Source organism: Geotrypetes seraphini, chromosome 3 (assembly GCF_902459505.1).
Source record: "Geotrypetes seraphini chromosome 3, aGeoSer1.1, whole genome shotgun sequence".
In the NCBI taxonomy this organism is placed as follows: Eukaryota; Metazoa; Chordata; class Amphibia; order Gymnophiona; family Dermophiidae; genus Geotrypetes; species Geotrypetes seraphini.
The window spans coordinates 374835452-374850031 of record NC_047086.1 but is presented as its reverse complement, the minus strand read 5'-3'; the positions used below and the strand labels follow the sequence as shown (position 1 = coordinate 374850031).

General features: G+C 44.5%; 1 protein-coding gene across 3 annotated transcripts in view; it reads right to left on the bottom strand.

The window, feature by feature from the left end:
* The window catches only part of PSME4 (proteasome activator subunit 4), a 418332-nt gene that overhangs the window by 66815 nt on the left and 336937 nt on the right, over positions 1-14580 (bottom strand). For all 3 annotated transcript variants that reach the window (XM_033936116.1, XM_033936117.1, XM_033936118.1), the window contains 2 exons: positions 12137-12289; positions 5169-5273 (listed from right to left, as the gene is read on the bottom strand). In XM_033936116.1, the coding sequence (XP_033792007.1) occupies positions 5169-5273; positions 12137-12289 (258 nt within the window). The remainder of the gene's footprint in view (positions 1-5168; positions 5274-12136; positions 12290-14580) is intronic.

Here is a 14580-nt window from a genome sequence, read left to right as displayed (position 1 = left end):
CCAATAGATGGTGTAGGGGTGATTTCTTGTTCACACCTGAAGGTAGGCCTCTCTATGATGTCACAAAGCCTGAACCATCTTTTGCAAAAAGAGAAAAGAAGAAATCATCTTTGCTGCCTGCTAGATGCATTCTGGATTTGTTTACAAGAACTCTGTTTCTTCAGTCAAGGACATCTGCCTGGCTCAGCTCCTGAGAAAGTTGTAGGAGGAATTAGCTTCCATGATCGGTATGTGTCTCTCTCTTATCTACTGAGGCACCTCTCTGGAAGGTACATGATGATACAGAATGGCTACTAATTGGTGAAAGACTACTAATTGGGATTGTTGCTGGATTGGTCAGAGGGAAGTCATCTGATGAGAACTAAGGAGAAGGTATCTAATTATTATTAGTCGTTGCTGAGGTGTAAGGGAGCTTGGATCTTAGCATTGGACTCTCTGCACACCTTCTATAATAATAAAATCTGAGAAGTTACCCTTGTGATTAGCTTTACCACAGCAGCAGTTCCTTGACACAGATGGAGGGTAGCTAGAGTTGATATTGGGCCTTCCAGTTGTGGAAATAATCCAGAAGTGCCAAGAATCAGAGGATGCAGTTCCCAAGTGGAGGACGGACAGTCCAACCCAAAGATTGCAAGGCCATTGGTGTGACGGGGGCATAGTAGCTGCTGTGCTTATTCTGCCCTGTTTCAATGGGTGTGTTTGAGACATGGAGTGTGCTGGATAGTGATGTGATTGTGACTCAGGTGGGACTTGAAGGTTCCTAGTAGCAGTTAGTTCCTTAGATGCAGTAAGTACTTAGCCTCTTAGGGTTGAGCTGAGGGGGAGGGTATGTTAAACATTAAGGCATTTTACCTCACTAAGGCTGCAGTTGTCCTGCTGGGCAGAAGCAAGTGTGGGAGAAACTAGTGCTGAGACTTATTAAGGAAGTAATTTGACCATGCTGAGTCAGAGGGGCGGACTTAGGCAGGGAGAAGGATATATGCATAACTTAGAGTAATTTATGGAGAAGTCTCAGAGGAAGAGGGTTCCTTAGAGAGAGGTCCCAGAGAGAGAAAGTGAGTGAAAGAGTGACTCCCAGTTTTTCCTAGACATGGGCTGAGTGTGTGAGAGAGAGATGGTGCACATGGGGAAAGGAAGAAAGGAAAATTGGGCATAGAAAGAGAGGAGTGAGGTAGAGATGTATGGGGAATAGAAGGATGAGAGGGAGAAATGTTGGATATGATGGTGGAAAGGGCAGATTGAAGGGGATGCAAGGGGGAGGAATGTTGGACAAGGCAATGGAGGGAGAAAGGTGGCATTGTGTTGGAGAGGGGTATTAGAAGGAGAAATGGGCATGGGGCTGGTTGGCAGTGGTGAAAAATGCTGCACATGATCCTGGGGATGAGAGAGGAAGAAATGTTGGATGTGGCAGTAGAGGGGGTGGGAGAGATGCCTGGATCTCTAAAAACAGATGGACAGTAAGACAGAGAGAGAGGGAGACATACTGCCAATAGGGATGGAGGAGAGTGGAAGAAAAGTTGGACTCAAGGAGGACAGAAAGAGAGAGAGATGATGGTTGGGGAAGGGAATGGAATAGGGTCCGGAGGAGAGGAAGTGTGCAGGAGGCAGAAAGATAGAAATATTGGAAGTGCAACTAGAGACTCATGAAATCATCAGACAACAAAGGTAGGAAAAATAATTTTATTTTCAATTTAGTGATCAAAATGTGTCAGTTTTGTGAATGTATATCTGCTGTCTATATTTTGCTCTATATTTGTCTATTTTTCTATAGTTGTTACTGATTGCATATTTTAAAGTCATCTGCCTTGAACTCTTTGAAACCTACCCCCCACCCCCGAATATAAATAATTAACATTTTCTGTGCGTACAGTGTGCTTTGTATTTGGTCTTTTTTAATTCTTTATTCATTTTTAAAACTTTAATTGTGCACAAAAGATGATGCATTTACATAAATTATTATCATTACAGCACAATATACTTAATAGAATAAAGACAAGACTTATTTTCTCCCACCCACTTTCCAATTTACAAACACCTCATAAAAATACTTATAATCAACCCTTCTATATTTCTTAACAAATGCCAGAACATATCCTCCTCCCCGGATGTGCATATTTTCCCCAATTTATACAAATAAATCAATCTTTAGTTAATGGTTCCCAAACTTCCATAAATTTTTTATAATAACCCTTCTGAATGGCCATAAACTTTTACATTTTAAAGATATAACATAGGGATTCATCATTTTAACTGTTTGGACTCTTCCCCCACCAAGACAAATGTAAAGGGTTCCATTGCTCACACATTTCCATGATCTTCAACAATAGTTTCTTTTCATTAATTTTAATTGACTCATCCAATGTATTATGAATCCAAATTCCTAAATATTTAATCCCTTCTTCCTTCCAAAGAAAAGGGAAGGGATCAAGAGGTGACCCGGGAAACTACAGACCTCGGTTCCGGGGAAAATGGCGGAAGCACTGATAAAAGAAAACATCGATGAACATTTTGAAAGAAACGAACTTCTGATAACCAGCCAACATGGTTTCTGCAGGGGGAGATCGTGCCTAACTAACTTATTGCACTTCTTCGAAGGAATTAACAAACGGATGGACAGAGGAGACCCCATAGACAACATATACCTAGATTTCCAAAAAGCCTTTGACAAGGTGCCTCATGAACGTCTATTCCCGAAACTGAAGAACCATGGGGTGGACGGAGATGGATGGATCAGAAACTGGTTGGTGGGCAGGAAACAGAGGGTAGGGGTAAAGGGCCACTACTCGGACTGGAGGAGGGTCATGAGTGGTGTTTCGCAGGGCTCGGTGCTCGGGCCGCTGCTATTAAATATATTCATAAATGATCTAGAAACAGGGACGAAGTGTGAGATAATAAAATTTGCGGACGACACCAAACTATTTAGTGGAGCTCGGACTAAGGAGGACTGCGAAGAATTGCAAAGGGACTTGAACAAACTAGGGGAATGGGCGACGAGATGGCAGATGAAGTTCAACGTTGAGAAATGTAAAGTATTGCATGTGGGAAGCAAAAACCAAGATACAACTATACGATGGGAGGGATGTTATTGAATGAGAGTACCCAAGAAAGGGACTTGGGGGTAATGGTGGACATGACAATGAAGCCAATGGCACAGTGCGCAGCGGCTGCTAAGAGAGCGAATAGAATGCTAGGTATAATCAAGAAGGCTATTACTACCAGAATGAAAGAAGTTATCCTGCCGTTGTATCGGGCGATGGTGCGTCCGCATCTGGAGTACTGCGTCCAATATTGGTCACCGTACCTTAAGAAGGATATGGCATTACTCAAGAGGGTTCAGAGGAGAGCGACATGTCTGATAAAAGGGATTAGAAACTTTTCTTTTTTATTTTTCCAATTCTTTATTCATTTTTCCATCTTATATCAAGTGTACAATCTATAATAATAAAATGCTAGCCGCGCATGCGCACTCGCGCCGTGTGTTCCCTGATCCCTGTTCTGTTGGGGTGTGGCAGCACGAGTGCGCATGCGCGTACTACGTCACCAGCCGACGATCGCCTCCACAAGTTTCCACAAAGAGCGCCTCCTGCCCTCCCCCCCTCTCCGGGACGAAACAAGAACTGGAGCCGGGCCGAGCCGCCCTCCGCGACAGACCAGAGGAGTCCGAGTCCTTTGCCGCCCACCCCCCTTCTCTTCCTGCGGACCCGACTACGAACCCGGCAATTCAAGCAGCATGTGCAGCAGTCTTCACACGCTGCTTCGGGCCCTTCTACTGCCCTGATTTGCTCTGCCGCGTCTCTGATGATGTCATCAGGGATGTGCCAGAGTAAATCAGGGCAGTAGAAGGACCCGAAGCAGCGTGTGAAGACTGCTGCACACGCTGCTTGAATCGCCGGGTTCGTAGTCGGGTCCGCGGGAAGGGAAGGGAAGGGGGGGGCTGCAAGGACTCTATCCGAGTAAATTAAAAACTCTGGGGAGAAAGGCAGAGCCCAGCCCTGTACTAACTCCCGTGGACAGGGGGAGCAGGAAGAGGTGCTGATGGACAGGGGGGGAGAAAATGAAGGGAGGCCTACTGCTGGACAGGGGGAGCAGGAAGAGGTGTTGGACAGGGGGGGGAAAAAAGGAAGGGAGGCCTACTGCTGGACAGGGGGAGCAGGAAGAGGTGCTGTTGGACAGGGGGGGAAATGAAGGGAGGCCTACTGCTGAGCGGGCTGCTGGGCGCAATGGATCTCAGGTCTGACCCAGCGGAGGCATTGCTTATGTTCATATAAACCAAATAATCCCTTTTGACAATGAACATTTAAAGGAAGAACCTTTGATTTACTCCAATTTATTTTGTATCCAGAAAATTTTCCGAATTTTTCAATTAAATCTAACAAACTTGGAATGGTAGTCTCAGGATTTCTCAAATGAAGCAAAATATCATAGGCTTTGTGTTTTTTTAAATTTTGTGTATATGAAAAATGGATGGAATAAATTGCGTTACAATTAGTACTATTATTATGGGGGTGGGGGTCTGGGGCGGAGCTTTGGCGGGGGTACTTGGTTGGTATTTGTTAGACTTAGGGGTTACTTGGTTTGAAGAAATTGAGAAACCCTGACCTAGAGTCTCCCAGAAACGCCAGATGCAGTGCCTTTTGATGCACCCCAAAATCCTTCAATTAAGGGTCACTTTCAATCTTAGATATTTTTTTTAAAATACATTATTTATCGGTCTCTAGATATGTGTTTTAGGATTCTACTTCCTTTCTAGCTGCCAAGGGGGTTATGAGGTTACGTACCCAGGACTAGTGATTAGAAGCTGTTAGTAAACATGTCTCTCCTTTATAATCTGCAGCAGTGTTTGTTTTCTTTTAGTTAAAATGTAACATTTCCTCGCTCTCTCCCCAATAGTATTAAATAAATCCCCTTAAATTGAGGACTTCAGCTGAATGGAATTTTGTTTAATATTGCTTATTTGGATTTAAAATGATTATTTTCTTATTCTTTTCAGCTTTGCTGTACAAATAGTTATGCTTGATTTGGTATTTGAATAATTGCATAAAGAAAAAAAAATTAAAGAAAAAAAGATAATGCCTCTACTGCTCCATGGCGCAACCACCATGAGTACTGTACACAAGTCTGGTCATACATCTCAAAAAAGTTATAGTAGAATTAAGAGAGATACTTACACAAGAGGTAGCTATACATGTTCCCCAGTCATTGTAAGTCTCCACAGTGATATTTGATAAAGCTTTTTGAAGCAAAGGGCATAAAACCCCCCAGAGTTTTTCCACCTGTTTATCAACACACAAGAAAAAAATAATATAGTACTTTATCATCAACAGAATTCTAGACTTACAGTTCAAAACTTTCAAAAATGCATCTGCCAAGCTAAACATTCAGTTTATTCTAAAGAAACCAATGTTCTTTCAATGAATGGACTTCAGAGATCCCAGATAGATAATGACATGGGGACAAACTTTTCCCCATCCTGGCGAGTTCTTTTCCTGTCCATGCCCCATTCCTGCAAGCTCTGTCTTTATCTGCACAAGCCTCAAACACTTTAAAATCATACGTGTTTGAGGCTTGTGCGGTTAAGGTAGAACTTACAGGAATGGGGCAGGGACAGGGACAGTGACAAAACTCATGGGGACGGGACAGGGAAATTGAGTCCCTGCAGAGACGGGGGCAAATTTGTCCCTGTATCATTCTCTAATCCCAGGATATATTTTCTGAGGAAACTGGAAAATTTTGCAATTGTTCTGGTAACTGTCACCTTAAATTCTTATTCTGTCTCCTACTCTAGAGCTGATTACAGGCCGAGTAATAACATGGTGCAATGGGCTTGGGATCCAAGGGAGTCCGAGGAGATGTGCTTTAGGCCTATAGGATACAAAGGCTTTACAGGAGGTACTCATAAGCACATGCAAGAACCATGGGGACATAATGTGAACAATGGTCCTGAAAAAAGAAATCTTGCTAGAGATAAGATAGTAACAGTATATTTAGCAACAATATATTAATTATAAAAGATTTATACAGTACTAGGATGTGAGACAAGTGAAGAGTAGCAAACAGTTTCAGAGTTGAACCAGCAAGAACAAAGAGGAGAAAAATAATATATAAAGAAATAGAGAAAAGAGATTTTTCAAGCAAAGCAGAGACTGTCACAGGTCTGTCAAAGGCTGATTACTGATATCTGTCTTACTTCCTCAAAATTTACCTATATTTACTCTGATACAGAATTTATCTGTATTTACCGTATTTTCACAAAGATAATGCGCACCCGTGTAAAATGCGCACACGAGTATAGCGCGTGGGAAACCGACATATATGTAAAAAAAATTTTATATACCGCGCGCACCCGTATACCGCGCATGCTGCCCTGACTCTCCCGTCGCCGCCCGACTCTCCTTTCGCCCGCCCCGACTCTCCTCTGGCCACCCCGACTCTCCTTTCCCCCGCCCCGACTCTCCTCTCCCCCTTGAAGTCCTGTCCCCACCCTGAAAGCCTGATCCCCCCCCCCCGACGTCCGATTCACCCCCCCCCCCCGCAGGACCGCTCGCACCCCCACCCCGAAGGACCGCTCGCACGCACTCCCACCCGCACCCCCACCCTGAAGGACCGCTCGCACCCCCACAGCCTCCCGACCCCCCCTCATCACGTAGAAGCTCCTACCGGTGTCCTGCTGCTTCCTCTTGGCGGTCCCAGCCCTTCTGTGAGCCCTGCGTCTGTGCTGCTTCGTCTTCCGGCAGTCCCGCCCTTTCTCTGACGTACTCTGGGGAGTGCGTGCGAGCAGTCCTTCGGGGTGGGGGTGCGTGTGAGCGGTCCTTCGGGGTGGGGGTGCGAGCGGTCCTGCGGGGGGGTGAATCGGACGTCGGGGGGGGGGAACTATGTAAAAAAATTTTTGTATAACGCGCAAGGTTATGCAGTTTGTAAAAACCGTGTATAACGCACGCGTTATATGCGTGAAAATACGGTACTCTAATTTATGAAGTATTCATGTACAGTGGAACCTTGGTTTATGAGCATAATTCGTTCCAGAAGCATGCTCGTAAACCAAGTTACTCGTATATCAAAGCGAGTTTCCCCATAGAAAGTAAGGGAAACTCGCTTGATTCGTTCCACCTCCCCCCCCCCCAGGGCACCGGCACTGCTCCACCCCACCCCATCCCCAAAAGACCCCCCCCCACCCCTAAGACCACTGGTGCGTTTCTACAACTCCCACCCCCGCAAACTGGCATGGCCCCCCGCCCGCAAATGCTGCCCCCGTGAACCGGCATCACCCCCCTTCGTGAACACCTGCCCCCCTCCACCACGCGAACTGGCATCCCCTGCCCGCCCAAACTGCAAGCTTACCCCCCTAATGTGGCACCGGCACGCAGCACTAAGCCACAGGAGGTGCCAGTGCCGAAAGATCGTGCCTCTCCTCCAACTGGGCCTTGAGCATCTGCGCATGGCCCTCTCCCTGCCTCTCTCTGATATTTCCTCCTATTGGTTTTAAAAGTATTTCCTTGCAGTTTCATCGAGTGTTCCCTAGTCTTTGTAAGTTTTTGACAGAGTGAAAAATTGATCCACTTGTATCCGTTCTATTCCATTCAGGATTTTGGAGACTTCAATTATATCTCCCCTCAGCCTTCTCTTTTCCAAGCTGAAGAGCCTTAACCATTTTAGTCTTTCCTCAAATGAGAGGAATTCTAGACCCTTTATCATCTTGGTCGCTCTTCTTTGAACCTTTTCTAGTTGGAAATAGTGGTGATCATTGAGACGTGGTTCACAGAGAACCATAACTGGGATGTAGTTATACCGGGCTTTAATCTGTTCAAGAAAGACATGGTAGGAAGGAGGGGGAGTAGCGTTATATGTTAAAGACCATATTAAAGCAACACAACTGCAGGATCTGTGAATCAATTTGGAAGATGGAATGGTAAATATATTTACAATGATGTGATATACAGGCTTCCTTCACAGATGGAAGTGGACAGAGATTTAATAGTAGACATTCAGAAAATATCTAAAAAAGGGGAATTTTTACTAATAGGTGATTTTAAGATGCCAGATATTGATTGGGTATCCCTATTGTGGGGTCTTCTAGAAGTAGGGAGATCCTGGATTCTCTACAAGAATCGTACACACGCAGGATGGGGTCATACTGGACTTGGTGCTTACAAATAGGGAAAGTGTTTCTGATTAGAAAATGAAACAGAAACAAATTTTTCCCCGTCCCTGCAGGAACTCAATTTCCCCGTCCTGTACCCACGAGATTTGTCACTGTCTCATTCCTGTAAGCTCTGCCTTAACCACAAAAGCCTCAAACATTTATGATTTTAAAGTGTTTGAGGATTGTACAGATGAGGACAGAGCTTGCAGGAATGGGGCAGAGACAGTAAAAGAACATTCCGGGATGGTAATGACATGACATGGAGAACCATATTGGTTTCCTTTTTCTCTTGTTTATCTGGAAAAATTATGAGAGGTTGGTCATGTAGTCAGGAAAGCAAAGATACAAATGGAAGAAAAAAAAAATAGCTGACATAGATTCACTAGAGGTAGGTCTCATCAGACAAATCTGATCAATTTCTTTGACTGGGTGACCAGAGAATTGGATAGAGGGAGTGCGCTAGATGTGGTGTATTTAGATTTTAGCAAAGCCTTTGACAGTGTTCCACACAGACATTTAATAAATAAACTGAGTGCTCTTGGGATGGGCCCCAAAGTGATAGGCTGTGTCAAGAACTGGTTGAGTGGAAGACATCAAAGGGTTTTGATCAATGGAGATCGCTTTGAGGAAAGGGATGTTACCAGCAATGTGCCTCAAAGTTCTGTTCTTGGGCCTGTTCTTTTTAACATTTTTATAAGCAATATTGCTGAAGGGCTTTCAGGTAAGATTTGCTTCTTTGCGGATAAATCTGCAATAGAGTAGACACCCAAGATGATGTGAACATGAAAAAAGACCTAGCGAAGCTTGAAGAATGGTCTGAAATTTGGCAGCTAAAATTTAATGCTAAGAAATGCAAGATCATATATTTGGGCTGCAAAAACCAGAAGAATGGTACAGTTTAGGGGATGAAAAACGTATGTGCACGACAGAAGAATGGTACTTGGACGTGATTGTATGTGATGATCCTAAGGTGGCTAAACTGGTTGAAAAGGTGATGGTGAACCATTTAAATACATACGTGGCAATGTACACGAGTCGAGTCTCTTTCATTTGAAAGGAAGCTCTGGAATGAGAGGGCATAGAATGAAGTTAAAAGGTGATAGGGTAGTAGATGCGTGGAGCTGTCTCTCGGAAGAGGTCGTAAAGACAGAGACTGTATCTGAATTCAAGAAAGCGTGGGATCGGCACGTGGGATCTCTTAGAGAGAGGAAGAGATAATGGTTACTGCAGATGGGCAGACTAGATGGGCCATTTGGCCTTTATCTGCCATCATGTTTCTTTGTTTCTGTATCATAAGGGAAGACACAAAAAATAGCAAAAAAGACACACTGAAGAGAACCAGCCAAACATAACTGCTCTGCAGCTGGTTCTCCTTAGTGTCTCTTGTGCTATTTTTTGTGTTTTCCCAGACTGCACTGAGTGCACTCATGTCGGGCAGAAAAGCAGTTGTGCATTTGCAGTATGGTACTGCTAAAAGCTTCAGAAAGATCCAGAATGCAGGTGTGACACAGCAGGGCACGGTGCTCAGGAGAGGATTTACACAAACGCACTGCATAGTGTTCAGAACAAAAAAACTTTTTATTTAACAGCAGAGAAGAGCCTGTTTTTTCACAAGTCTCCCTTAATGGTTTGTTTTCCAGAAAAACAGCTATGCTTTTCAAGTTTTCCACTACTCTGTTTATATTCTCAGTAGGGCTTGCCATGCCCCAAACATAGTCATTGTTCCAAGAAACAGTTTTATGCAGCATTCAATCACAGCTCTTGTCATGCTTTAGAATAAAGGCAGAGTTTTCCAGCAGATTCTATCAGCAAAATGGCTCAGCCCTTCCATTCAGCTTCCCTAGCTGCTATGTTCCCTCTGGGGCCTCCATATGTGACAAAGCTGGTCCACACATATAGCCCAGATACCCTCAGTCAAGCTATCAGTAATTGTTTCAGCTTTTACAGTCTTTCGTTCTCAGCTCAAATGCAGTTACTTGGGCTTCTACTTCAGCCGTGTCTAGGGAGAAGCTTGGGAGTTCCTTATCTTCCAGGGACCTCGCTGAATGACTCTCAAACTGGAACGGATATATTCATGTCTGCCTGGGTCCTGCCCCTGTGACCCAGCTGCTCTTCCACCTCTTCTCAGGCAACTCAGCCCTACGCTGCTGAGCACAGTGCATCCTAGAGGTTTGCAGCTCCTTCTCTGATTATCACCCCTGCAGCCTGGTGGTATAATATCATCATTCTTAAGGGAGAATTCCAGACTCTCACAGCTGGGTACCATTTATGCTGGAGCTCATTCTGAAGATATCACCCATACATATTAGTAGTGCACTCACGGCCTGGAGGCCACATGCAGCCCACCAGGTACTATTTTGGAGGTCCTTGGTATGTTTATCATAATCACAAAAATAAAACAGTTTCTTGATCATATGTCTCTTTAGCTATAAATTACAATATTATTATTAAGACTTAGCCAAAAGGAAAGATTTATAAACTATAAAGAGTTTTACTTCATGTAAAATTGTCATTTAATATAATAAAATTCTAGGCCGCGCATGCGCATTCAAAAGTCGTGTTCCCTGATCCGTCGCGAAAACACGAGTGCGCATGCGCGGCCCCGGCTGCGGCTTTCAAATTAAAAAAAAGAAAAGTTACACAGCTGCGGCGGCCTTCCTCACCCCCGGCTCTCACTCTGCATGGTACCGGCTCCTCTCTCGAACTGCACCAGGATTGAGAGAGGAGCTGCGGCGGGCGGCTTTCAAATTTAAAAAAAAAAGTTACTCAGCTGTGGCGGACTTCCTCACCCCCAGTTCTCACTCTGCATGGTACCGGCTCCTCTCTCGAACTGCACCAGACTCTGCTGTTCTTCGGTCTGCCCTGTTCCTTGCCTTACTATAGTTTTAAGTTGAAAGACGAGGCAGCGGCTCCTCTCAGGATCCCCACCTGCGTCTGAAGTCCAATGCAGTCGGGGATCTTGAGAGGAGCCGCCACCACCGTGTCTTTCAACTTAAAAATATACTAAGGCAAGGAGCAGGGTAGAACGATCTTCAAAATGGCGGCAACTCAATCTCGAAAGCGTGCAACCCGGTCCCCGCTTGAGGCGGTCCCCGGCTCTCACCAACTCGCATGATTTCCTGCAACACGGAGCGGAGGCTGCCGGGAGGAGGGCTTTGAGGCAGGCGGCTGTCGGCTGAGGGCAGACGCAGGGCCAGGAGCGGCTTACAGGAGGAGTCGGTTTTGGCCGCGAGCGGCGGCTGCCAGGAGGAGGACTTCACAGAGCGGCGTTGGCGGCCCTCCTTCAAGGCAGCACAGCTAAAGCACTCAGGTAGGAAGGGAGGCCTACTACTGGACAGGGGGAGCAAGAAGAGGTGCTGATGGATAGAGGGAGGCAGAAAAATGAAGGGAGGCCTACTGCTGGACAGGGGGAGCAGGAAGAGGTGCTGATGGACAGGGGGTAGGTAAAACAAAGGGAGAAGGGCTGCTGCTGGATAAGGGGAGCAGTGAAGGGGTGGTGGTGGACACAGGGGAAGTAAAAGGAAGGGAGAATGGACAGGGGGAGCACGCAAGGGGTGGTGGTGGACAGCCAAAAGAAAGACAGAAAGAAAAAAAGAAAGACAGAAATACAGAAAGTGGCTAAGGAGACAGAGAGAGAAAGAAATAAAGACAGACACACACATATATATTCTAGCACCCGTTAATGTAACGGGCTATAAAGCTAGTTTCTTCAATAAGACATTAACTATTTTTTTTTCTGAGGCCCTCCAAGTACCTACAAATCCAAAATGTGGCCCTGCAAAGGGTTTGAGTTTGAGACCACTGTTCTAAGAGGAAAAGAATTAGCACTGAAATATCAAGGCTTTTCCCATGGAGTTCCACCTTATGTTTCTGTTTTGTTTTCTCAGCTGAAATAAGAGACTTTCAAATACACACTGAAGATGTTAAAATACTGCATTTAAAAATAGGTTTGGATTTTGCTGCAGTTATGGAAGCTACACAGAAATATTTATTTACCTTTTCATATGTCCAGTGCTTAGAACCTCTAATCATACCAGCGATAATTTCTGAAACACATCGTTGGGTGCTTTCATGGGAGTCAGCAACCAGACGCTCCAGGTGAGGTTTTAGAACTGGCAGGAATGCATCATCATAGTTTCTGAAAACACCCTAAGTAAGCCAAGTCATGGGTAGATTAATATTTTGCATTGTAAACGGTACAAACAGGTTCCTACTGTAGAATAAACATACATGAACATTCTGCTAAAACTAATCATTTCTACAGTACTACTAGGCATATGCAGCATTGTACACATTATATGCAGGTACTTTTATCTGTCCCTAGTGAACTCATACATTTATTGTTTTTATATTCCATTACTGTACATAACTTGAAAAAATTAATATGGAAGCAGTTACTGCCTCCTATTTAGGAGACGCTAAGACAGTGTCTCTCAAACTCTCTTGGGCCAGAGCATGGATGTCGCCGTGATTACATCATGCATATGCGTGATATCATCACGTCGACGCCCGCACATGTGCAGAGGCTCTCCAGATGGGCCCAGAGGTATTTTACTGCTTCTTTTTTTATACCAGGCTGCTAGATTTTGGTATTCTTTGTCTCTAGAAATAAGGATGGAATTTTCTTATCTTAATATTTAAGAGACTGCTAAAACATTTTTGTTTAAGAAATGTTTATCATGAAATTGAATATTTACGTGAATTTTTGTAATGTATTTCTTTGGGGGATATTTTTCTTGCCTTTTGATCTCTTTTGTAATCCACTCTAAATCTTTGTGTAAGACGCGGGTCAAGTACTTTATACTGTATTCTCCTGGCAATGGGACAGGATCTTACAAAGAAGCAGGCTTTGCCATATTATCACAGCACCTACAGTCCATCCCTTCTTCTTTTTGCCAGTAGTTACAAGTTTTCCATCACTGATATAGTATAGACCAGGGGTGTCCAACCTTTTGGCTTCCTGGGCCGCACTGGCCGAAAAAATTTTTTTTCTGGGGCCGCACTAACACTAACTGATAAGTGAAAAAAAGGTTGAGCAGGTCCCAAATTTGCAATCACTAATATAGAAGATGTACGTATCTAATAATAAACCTTCATTAAAGGGACACTATGGAGAGGAACCCCCCAAAAAAACAGTAATGCTTACCCTGATTGAGAGATCCTCCAGGTGCACCACTGACAGTGGGAACAAACACAGGCTTCCGCATCCCCACTCTGAGCAGGGATGCACGCTCTTGGTTTTCCCATTCACTTCTATTACAGCTACGGTGAGTCTTTTCAGAGGTGAGCCTCATCAGAGCAGGGATGCTGAATCAGCTGTCAGCAGCGCATGTGGAGGATCGTTCAATCAGGGTAAATATTACTGCTTTTTTTGGGCCTCCCACTTTGAGCTTAGGCTCCCTCAAAATGAATATCTCCCCTGCTGTAGCTAGTAGGGATCCCCAAGCCTCACCAACTGATGGCCACCTCCTCCCCCTCCAACTTCCCAGTTCTGCAGCTGGCAGCAATATTGCAGAGCAGCTGCTTTCTCTCCCCCTGCCCCTTGGCTTTCATGCATGCATGAAAGCAGGGGCAGCATGAGGATATTGCCATTGGCTGCAAAGCTTGGAGATTTTGAGTTGCCAGACTGGAGGAAGATGTCTTCAGGTGGCAGGGCTTGGGAATCCCCATTAGCTCAAGTATTTATAAATTGCACTCAGGCGGGGAGAAACTTTGGTGCCCATCCACTAATTTTGGACTCCAGTCCCTCCCCCAAATCAGCTGTACAGTATATGACTACGCTACTGAATACAAAAATAATTGTGATGCACATATCCCATAGCTAACATATTCTAGTTAATAAATTCAAAATAAAACAATTTTTTTCTACCTTGTTGTCTGGATGTTTTGTTTTTCCATCATCTTGGTCCCAGTTTCTCTTTCTACTTTTTGTCTATCTTCAACTAATTCTATTTCCAGTGTCTGCTGTCCATTTTTTTCTCATCTTCTCTTATTCTATTTCCTTCTTATGCCTGTCTCCAATGTACTGATTTTTCCCTTTCAGCTTTCTTAACTTTTTCTTTTCTGCCTCTGTCCACTCATATCTTGCCTTCTTTCTTACCCTTCTTTTTAAATGTTCAGCTACCTCTCAATTCTCCATCTTCTCTCAGTCCCTAGCTCTCCCATTTCCCATCTCACTCCTTTCCCACTCAAATCTTGTCTTTCTTTCTCACCCTTCTTCTTTTTAAATGTTCAGCTACCTCTCAATTCTCCATCTTCTCTCAGTCCCTAGCTCTCCCATTTCTCATTTCACTCCTTTCCCAGCCTCCTATTCCATTCTATCTACTCCCCATTACCACATTTCTACCACTGTACTCACTGCTCTCTCACTCATCTTGTCATCTCCCTTTTGACCTCATCCACATGGCTCATCACTTTCAGAATCCTCCTCCCTCTCTCCA